Raw genomic sequence first — 9,321 nt, 5'->3', positions numbered from 1 at the left:
CAGGTACGGGGCGGGGGGGGGGGGCGGTGACAGGCCCCCCCCCGATACCGGGTACCTGCTGGAGAGGGGGGGTATCCTCCTCACCCCTCTTTTTGCCTTCCCCCCCCCCCGGCAGCACTTTGGGCTGCCGGGGGGGGGGAAGGCAAAAAGAGGAGTGGGAAAGGTAAAATGCCCCCCCCTGCAAATAATTAGCCCCCCCCGCAATTAAATCAGCCTTGGGAGGGCGGGGGAATAAACCTAGCCGGGTGAAGGAGTAGGATTTGGTGTTATTTTACCCTTTAATTTTTTTTATTTTTTTTATTTTTTTTTTAAATGCCCCCCCCCTCCGCCCCGCCGACTGCGCCCCCCGGCCGCGCTTTAGCCCATCGATGCGCTCGGCTCTCGATGGGGGGGGGGGGGGTGTGGGTGTGTGTTGCACCCGTCGCGCATGCGCGCTGCGGGTTGTACGGAGTTAAAAGGAGGAGGGGCGAGAAGGGAGCAAGATGGCGGCGCCCGGTGGTGGTGTGGAGGCGGAGGAGGCGGCGGCGGGCCCGGCCTTGGGGAGGCTGGAGGAGGAGGCGAGGCGGCGGAGGGAGAGGTTGAGGGCCCTGCGGCAGCGCACGCTTCAGGTGGGCGGGGGAATGGCCGTGTTTGGGGTGTCTGGGGTGGGCGGTGGAAGGGCGTGAGGGTCTGGAGTGGGCCTGGGGTTGTGGGGAGCTGAGGGCGTCGGGAGGGCGGGGTCCGCAGAGGGTCTGGGGGTGTTGGGGGGGCCACAGAGGGTCTGGGGATGTGTGTGTGTGGGGGCAGAAGGCCTGGAGGAGGGGTTATAGGCGCAGGAGAGATGGGGAGCGGGTGGGTTGGGAGGGACTGGGGATACTGGGGGGCTGTGGATGAGGGAGGGGGCTTAGGAGAGGTTGGGGGAGAGGAGTGTGGGGTAGAAGGGCAAGGGACAGCAGATAGGCCTGGAGACAGAAAAGGAGGCTGGGGGGGGGTCCTGGGGGAAGGGAGGGGTCTGGGGCAGAGAGTAGGGGGTAAAGGGGGAGACTGGGGGGACTGGGAGGGAGAGGGTGGTGAGGGTGATGGTGGGGGTTCAGGAGTGCTTGGGTAAGGCTATGAGGGGTCTGGGGCCACCAGGCTGGCGGGGCTGGGCATAGCGAGGGGCTCAGGTGATGGGGCACTGGGGGCAAGGGGGATGGCTGGCTGGTGTCTGGTGGGGTGGGCAGGAGAGGGGGAAAAGCAGAGAGGAGTGGGGCAGAGGGGGTCCCCCGCTGTGGGGTAAGAGGGATGCAAGACAGGGGTGTAAGCGCAGGAGGAGGGGGCTTGGGGATTTGGGGGATGCCCTGGTGATGGTACTGGGTCTCTTTGGTCCCATATGCGGAGTCCGTGCTGGCTCTGTAAGACCCTGTGGCCTGTCTGGCCTCGGGCTTCCTCTTGCTTTTCTGTTCTGCCTTTGCTGTGCTGCCCCTGGTCTTTGCTAAATGCCCCCCCCCCACCTTGTGTGATTAAGTCTCTTGATTTTTCCACCTTATCTCTGCAGTTCGTTGTGTATGCATCACACTTGAAATCCAGGCTGCGACCTGGGTTTGGTAGTGAGGATGAAAACAGAGATTCACTCTGGGGTTAATTAACAACACGTTACGTTTCTCTGGTGCTTTCTGGGCCTTAAACTTCTCTTCCATAGAGACGTCGAGACCTGACTGCCTTTAGTGCAGGCTTGAGGATACTGAGGAACCGGGTGTGTTGCCTGATCAAAGTCAGGGCCGAGCGGGTCCGTAAATTGGGATTTTTCTTCTCGGGTATGTGCGCTGTGGATGGTGTGGCAGGCTGCTTGCTCAGCCCCAGAGGAATTCGCTGTGGTTATTGTAAATCTTGTGTCTCGGAAGGTGCTGTTGCCAGCAGAATATCCGGGATCAATTCTCAGGGAGCTTATCTGAAAAGTTTTGTGATGGGTTGAATCCTCCCCAAAACCCCTCCATTATTTTACCTGGCTGTCCTTGTTGCCCCCACAAATGCTGAGCTCAAAATATTAAAATAGAGTGGTTTTTTATTTTTTTAATTGAGGGTGAAAGGAGGATGGATTAAACTTGAGAAGCTTGGCAATTAATAACTCGGGAGTGCCTACTGAGGAAGGCGGCCATGTTCCAGTGTGTCTCGGCATGTCCTGGCATTGCTTAATTGTCCTCTTTTGGGCTAGTAAGTCAGTGCTAGAGCTGCTCCCCTCCACCATGTCATCCTGAATTTGTTGATCCGGGTTAGTTTGGTCCAGTAATGTGGGAAGATGTCTTGTCCCTCCACTGAAGGACCTTCGCTTGGGGTTATTGATAGGAGCTGTGACTTTGGTGGGCAGGCCAAGCATGTTCTGCTGCTTCTCTTCCCTTGAGGTGTTTGTTATTATTGGAGAGCTGAGCTTTCTGAAAGGGGAAGGTGGGATACAGCCCTGTGCCCAGCCTTACCAAAAAGAGCAGCTCCTTTCAAAGGAAAAGCTCTTTCCTTTCTTTTCTGTCCTGTCTGGCAAATTTAGAGGGAGTAAGATGGAGCGGTTGTGGAGGGTGTAGCACACAGGGTGGTGTTCTCATCTGCTTTACTGCCGTGTGTTTTTTTAAATTTTGGGGTGAGGTTTTCTGACTTGGTCCCTGTGAGGACTCAAGCTGTTCTTACTTCTTTCCCATGAGTAGTATCTCATGCTCAGTACCAGCTTATTGCACCTTTGGGGGTAATGCTCAGTAGCACATGATGGCTCCTGGTAGACCTGTCCTGCTGAGTCTGTCCAAGCCTTTCTAAATATGGTTTTACTCTTTGCTTTTGCAACATCCTGAGACAGAGTTCTACTGTTTAACGACAAAACTACCTCTTTTTGTTTTAAACCCATTAAATGGAAGTTGCCTTGGGTGCTCTCTCTCACAGCCCTTGTGAGAAACACAAAATAATCATTCTGTTTTCATGTTTATGGTTTTATAGCGCTCTCGATATCTCTTCCAGATTCAAGCTGTGGTCTGTGAAGCCTATCTTTGTATACAAATCTCTCTGAATCATCTCAGTGACTTTCCCTGGTACTTCCCTGCGTGCTGGGATGCCCTTTTGCCGAGAGGGGATCCAGGACTGTGTGCCTGGCTCAGTGTGGGGCACTTGTGGGCTTACAGTGCTGGCACACAATTTCCTCTTGCATTTTTTTCTTCTATATTCTCACTGGCCATACAAGCCTGTCTTCAACTGTCAAAGCTCATCTACTTTTTCCAGTCCTATCAGTCTCAACTGAGACCTTTCTGCAGCAGCAGACCTCATCGGAAGCCTATTCCCTGTGCATGTGTAGCCAGAATTATTCCACCTGCGCCCCCCCCCATGTGTGTTGCTTTACATCAGGCTCTCAATTTCACCTGTTGTCTCATTGCTCAGTTAGGCGTGATTTTACAACCTTTCTGCCAGCCGTCGTTGGATTTCCTTGTGAGTGATCTCACCTGCAAATGCTGTCATCTAACTAGTCAGGTCTTTCCCAAGTCTTCTGTGGTGCTTGCAACAGCCCAAACCCTGGCAGAGGGTGTGTGGGGTATAGAGAAGAGGAGGGGCCCTGCTGATCCTCACCTGCTGCTGTGAAAAGCTGCTACTGGGGTCTGCAGGAGAGAAGGTGCTGCACTTTCTGCTGCATTTCTGTATGCTTAGGGAATGGCTACTTAAGATCCAACAAGGAACCTCCTTCAGTTCAGTGCTTCTCCGCAAATTGCACCATGTGCTCAATTTTCATGGGAAGGTGATGCCTATCTTTTCCCAGTCAGGGAGGAAATGAGTGAGGTAATACCCAGGTGTACAAAAACTCAACAGATGATGTTGTGCTTTCTGCTGTGCTTACCTGACCTGTTGCATCACCTTTTACTGATCACCAGCAAATGGGGCTTTTACTCAATAAAAAGTGTGTGTGTGTGTGTGTTTGAGTTCTGGGCATAATTTACATTTGAGAAATGTCAGTCACCACTTGCTTATACAAATATGTTTAAAATAGTATGCAGGCTGATGTTGGATTCCTAATCTCAATGTATGGCCTTGGCATCAGCAGCATTTGCAATGTAGAGAATCAGGTATGGTATCAAAGAGGCCATTTCCCTCCTAAAGTTAAATAAAATTGTCTTTCAGCAGCAAGCAATCAAATTGTGGACTGACTTGTTGGCATATTGAATATTGCTTCCTGTTCTGGGAAAAAAAAAAGTTTTGAATTGTGTAACTGTAATCTTGGTTTGCAAGCTTTCCTCTCCCCCCCCCCCCCCCCCCAAAAAAAAAATCAAAATATCTTGCAGCAATTGCTTACTAAGCTTACAAGCCCTGAGGGCTGTGGCACAGCCTGCTCTGTCGTGGCTGGAGAGCTAAAGGGCTGCTTGCCTTTGAATTGCCAGTGTGTAGCTGAAATGTCCAAACCCCATCTTTTAGTCTGACCTGCTAAGGCTGTGCTTGGTGCTTCTGAGCAACAAGGGCATCAGGTTATTATTTGAGACTGTTTTTACGTCCTTGGGACAGGTCTGATGCGTGCAGGTTCAACCAGGGTGGGTAGCAGAGCCTTTTTTTTGCTTTGTATGAGCGTTGTTACTGTTTGTGAGTCCTGCAAATGGAAAGATCATCTCTCCCTCTTTTATACCCCCCCAAAAATTTCAAACCAAGGAAAGTGAATCCCCAAAAACACTCACAGTATCCTGTTATCTAGAAGCCATTGGAGAGCCAAGTGAAGAGGTGGTGGGAACAGCCTTGAAGGTAAGCTTTCTGCTGTGCTGGAGGAGAGGAAGCGCACAGGGAAGTACTGTAGTCTTTAACAGGGCTGTGCACATTTTCTGCCAGCTTATGACATTTAGAAAAAGTCTTTCTAAAGCTGGTAGCTTATATAACTGGCACTTAGCTCATGTTTTCACTGCCACCTTCAATTAACAGGAAAACCCCACCAAGTTTTTGCAGGGAGCCTTGTGAAAGGTCATGCAGTGACGTAGGTCTTTTCAAGTTCAAAGTTATGTTTTTTCTTTTTTTTAAGTAGCAAACTAGGTTCCAGCTCCTGAGGTCCTGCAGCAGGGGAAAGCAGGGACAGCCTTTTCCTAAATACACTGTACCATGTATTGCAGACCTCTCCTAAAGGAAGGCATTTGTGGGGTTAAGAGCTGAAGAACAGGATTCTTCGTATGGCTTTTATTTTTCAAATGACCGAGTACGGGCAGTAAAAGCTGCATGAGTGTTAAATGGATCCATAACACTCTCTTTGCCCAAGGCTCGTTGTGCTGATGCTAATGATGGTGCTGAGGCTTTATCCTTACAGTATCGCCCCGATTATCTGCTGTGTCTTTTTTTTTTTCCTTCCCTAATGGCTGAAAATCAGATTAAAATGTTCTGTTTGCATTTCTCAGGAAGACTTTTTTTTTAGCTGAAGAAAAACTTTTGCCCAGTTTAAGCTTTAGCTTAGCATGATTGTATTTAGTGTCTTTAGTTTAACTGTTCCTGACTGTCACCTAACTATATGTTTTGAAGTGAAATGGGAGAGCAAGGTCTCCTGAATCTGCTTAAAGCTACCTGGCTGGAGGTGACTCCATGTTTGCACACACGGAGGTCCTGCAAATGCTTGCTGAAGCAAGCTGGAGCAGTTTGACCAGCAGTGAGATATGCAAAACTATGGGTGTTTTCAGGATGGAAACCTTATGGGCTGAGTTTCAATAGCACTTTGCAATTTTCTGGATTAAAAAATGAGTGCAGCGGCAGGGCGCTTCCCATGAAAAGCTGAAAGCGCTTGCACCACCTTGACTAAAAAATCGTTGTGCTATAGATCGGACTGAAGCTTTTTGGGGAGCTTTGCTTAATGGAGGGTTCAGTCCAGAATGCTGTTTGGAGCAGAAAGCAAGTCCTTGTCCTAGATAAGAAGTCACGAGATGGCTGTGTTGATCACTGCTGGCCGGTCTAAGGGAAGCTGTTGTCCCTGCCTATCTGAAAACTCAAATTCTGTTGCAAGTCCTCTCCTTCATACACAAGACGACGTATTTCCACAACCACAGCTTTCTGCTGAGCAAGTTGATAATTAACTGTAGTTACTTGTATTTATGAAATACTTGTCTGTAGGTTGCCCTTGAAACCGGTTCTCTGATGCATTCACATTTGCCTGGTCTGGAGTTAGACGAAGTCTTTGCTTGGGTGCAGCATGCACTGAAGTTTACCTTCAAGCGCTGTTAAAATCACCATGTAGTGTCAATTCTTCCAGCAGGCATGTCCTGCGATGTGTCTGTAAGCACCTTGTAAATTGGAGCTTGCATCTTAAAAATATTGAGGTCTCTGCAAAGCTAAGCTGATTTGGGGATCCATCTGTGATGAGGAAAACTGTGCTGGTAAAAAAGGGTGGGAAAGGGGAAGGTCACAGGCCCTTTAGTTGGCTTAGGTATCTCAATATAGCGTGTGTGTCATCCACAAATGCTTTTGGCTTAGTGAGGAATTTTATTTTAGTTAAAAATATGTGTACGTATATTTAGTAAAGGATTTGATAGGCTTTTCCTCTGGCTAGCACCAGAGAAGCAAAGAAGTAGTCAAAGAAGCACGTACATTATCTTTCTTGCAAGGAGCTAAGTACTTTTCCCACAGCTACTTATTTTTAGCAATAGATATCCGAGTAGAGGAACTGTCGTCTCGGATGCTGCTTGTAACCTGGGTCTGCTCCTTTGATCCAGCTGTTGAAATAATCTTGTGTGTAGCTGCTATTGAAATGAGAGGAAATACTTCATGGCTGCCAGTGGCGTGACAGGGCTGTGGCATGTTGCTGCTGGGTTAATTTGGACAACAGGAGAGAAGAGGGTGTTCAGAGGAAACTTCCCAAATTCGGCTTTGTGAGACTGCGAGCAGAGAGGTTTAAGGCGTGCTGGGCCAGGCTGTCATACGCTGAATGCAGTTAAAGTGTTGAGAGGAACTTTGGATCCACCTCTGCCCTTTCCCTGCCAGTTTCTAGGGTTTCAGGGTGATTCCCCCCCCCCCCCCCCCGTTTCTAAAATACAGCTTGTGGCCCCTGTAAAGACGAAGAGGCAGCAAAGTCCACCGTGTGCGGGGAGGATTTGGGTGGCGGTAGGTTGGAGATGGAAGGGCAGCCAGCAGCGCTGGGCTCATTTGATAGAGCAGCTCTGTGCTAGGAAGACAGATGTAGCAATCCTTTTCTGTTCTGTTTGGCTTGTGGATGGGCTGTTGTGTCCTGTCTGAGGCTCAGCAGTTCAGGAAGGATGGGCCAGCATGCTTGAAGTGACAAGGAGACATGGCAGACTGGGAAAGGATGACCAGTGGGGAGAGATGTAAAGCAAATTGGACTGACTAAATGGAAGGGAGAGATGCTTGTGGTGCAATATGGGCACGATAAGGACCAGAAGTCCTCAATGCCAGTCCCGTTTGAGCCCTGATATCCTTTCATCTCCAGCATGGCCAGCACATCCCTGTCCCTCACCCACCACATGTGCTTCTGAACTCTCAGGGCAGCTCCTGGGATGTTTGGGATGCCGTTCCTTAGGCCAAGGCTAGTACAAGCAGATGCTTCGGGCAGAACCAGCTTGACTTAGACCATCTCTTTCATACTGCTTTTTGCCATCACCAGCAGGCACCGTTGCCACCTTGTCAGACTGCCAGCGGAGTAGCCCCGCAGAAGTTGGCACTTGGAGGCAAAATCTCTGAAAAGAGCATGCGGGATGTTTTCCTTCTTTTTTTAGTATGAAACCGCTGTGATCTAAAAAACTTTGGGAGCCCCATGTGTATCTGGTAACTGGAGGGTTAACTTTCCTAGGAGAAACCAGCAGAAAGTTCATAAGATCTGATTTTCCTGATGCTCATTAATCTTGACTTACTTTTGCATTGCCATGGTAAGGGACAGAGGGTTTTTACATAATTTTTCTCTTTTCATCTGTACCCATAAAAAAAGATTAAGTGCTCCTTTTGAACCCAAACTAGACAGTGCTAAAACCTTGTCTCCTTTAATCTACTGCTCAGTAGTCCCAGCTGTGCTGTCTAGGTTGCCTTTTTGCTGGAGCTTTTAAATGGACTCCATGGAAATAACTGCCACGAAGCCTCTTTTCATCTGTCGCCGACAGCGTGCTCGTGCCGAATGAGTAGGAGCTCCAAAGGGTAATGCAGAGCCAGAGGGATGAGTTGTGGTAGTGACAGGAGATGTGGATGGTGTGTAGGCTCTCCACTGGGGAAATTTTACTTAGCCTTCAAATGGATAAACTTGTCTCTATAACTGCTTGTACTTTAGGTTATTTAAATTGTGGGCAGCTTTTTATTTTTTAACAAAGAAACCCTGTTTTCCCAGGGAGGGAAGGCTGGTGGGGTTGTGTCTCTCCTCCCTAGCTGCTGGCCCCTACAAGCTTCAGGAAAAGAGGTTGGATATAGAAGGAGGCTTTCTTTTTTTACCACCCTACTGAAAGATTCAGTGTGAGCTCAGCTATTGCCATCTATCAGAAAACTGATTAGGGAGATTTGTTGTGAAGTTTAACTGTGGAAAATGTTTTGGTTGGAGCTCCTGCTTTATTAAACCTTGAAGAACATACCGAGGAGTCAAATCCATAGGAAAGCAGGCCTGAACCTACAACAATTCCTGCAGGAATTTCACTTGGCATCTCTTACTGAAGGAAATGCATGATGGTTTTTACTGGGAAGGCAACATCAGCATGGTCCTGAGCTCTTTGGCTTTGTAAATTGTGGTAAAATTCAAGAAATGTTTGTTGAACAAGAACAATGTAGTTAAAGGTCAGTTTGAAGATTTTTCCTCCCATGTGTTTGATTCCCTTTCAGATTCTGTTTTTGAAGCTTTTCCTTTATTCAGATTTGGTTGTATTTCCTTTGACAACTCACAGCATCTTTTTTTTTTAAACAAGGGTTCCACATTTGTTTTCCTGATGCCCTTAGTTCCATGAATACAGCAAATGCAAATCATCCTGCTCCTCAGATCGTGTAGTGTAAAGCAGGAACATTTCAAGGGTAATGTATTTTCATCTGGAAGAAAGTAATTTGAAATACAAATGCTGACAGGGAAAAGTAGTGTATATGTGAACTTTCAGACACACTCCTTAAGCTGCAAATGTGGTGCAGAAACGGGGATCCAAAGCTGATCTAAGCAGCAAACGCATTCCTGAGTGGATTTAGGAGAGCTGCAAAGGACATCGTTAATAAACAAAAATCAAGTGACCTTTAGTAGCTTGAACTTGGGAGGCAGTGAAGGGCAGCAAAGCGCTTGAAGGCGTAGTCCAGGCTGGTGGTGAAGACTATGTGAATTGTCTAAGGCTGAAGATTGTTTTCCAAAAATTAGGGACAAGCTGAAATAAGAAAATCTACTCTGTAAATATCCAGATTTCACCTGTTTCT

General features: G+C 48.1%; 1 protein-coding gene across 1 annotated transcript in view; it reads left to right on the top strand.

Moving 5' to 3' along the window:
• Positions 1-419: 419 nt before the first annotated feature.
• CCDC12 (coiled-coil domain containing 12) overlaps positions 420-9,321 on the top strand; it is a 41,658-nt gene continuing 32,756 nt past the window's right edge. Inside the window, exon 1 of the mRNA XM_069778402.1 lies at positions 420-608. Within this exon, the coding sequence (XP_069634503.1) occupies positions 483-608 (126 nt within the window). The 5' untranslated portion in view covers positions 420-482. The remainder of the gene's footprint in view (positions 609-9,321) is intronic.

The sequence above is a fragment of the Haliaeetus albicilla genome, chromosome 2 (assembly GCF_947461875.1).
Source record: "Haliaeetus albicilla chromosome 2, bHalAlb1.1, whole genome shotgun sequence".
Lineage (NCBI taxonomy): Eukaryota > Metazoa > Chordata > Aves > Accipitriformes > Accipitridae > Haliaeetus > Haliaeetus albicilla.
This window is presented reverse-complemented; position numbering and strand designations above follow the sequence as displayed.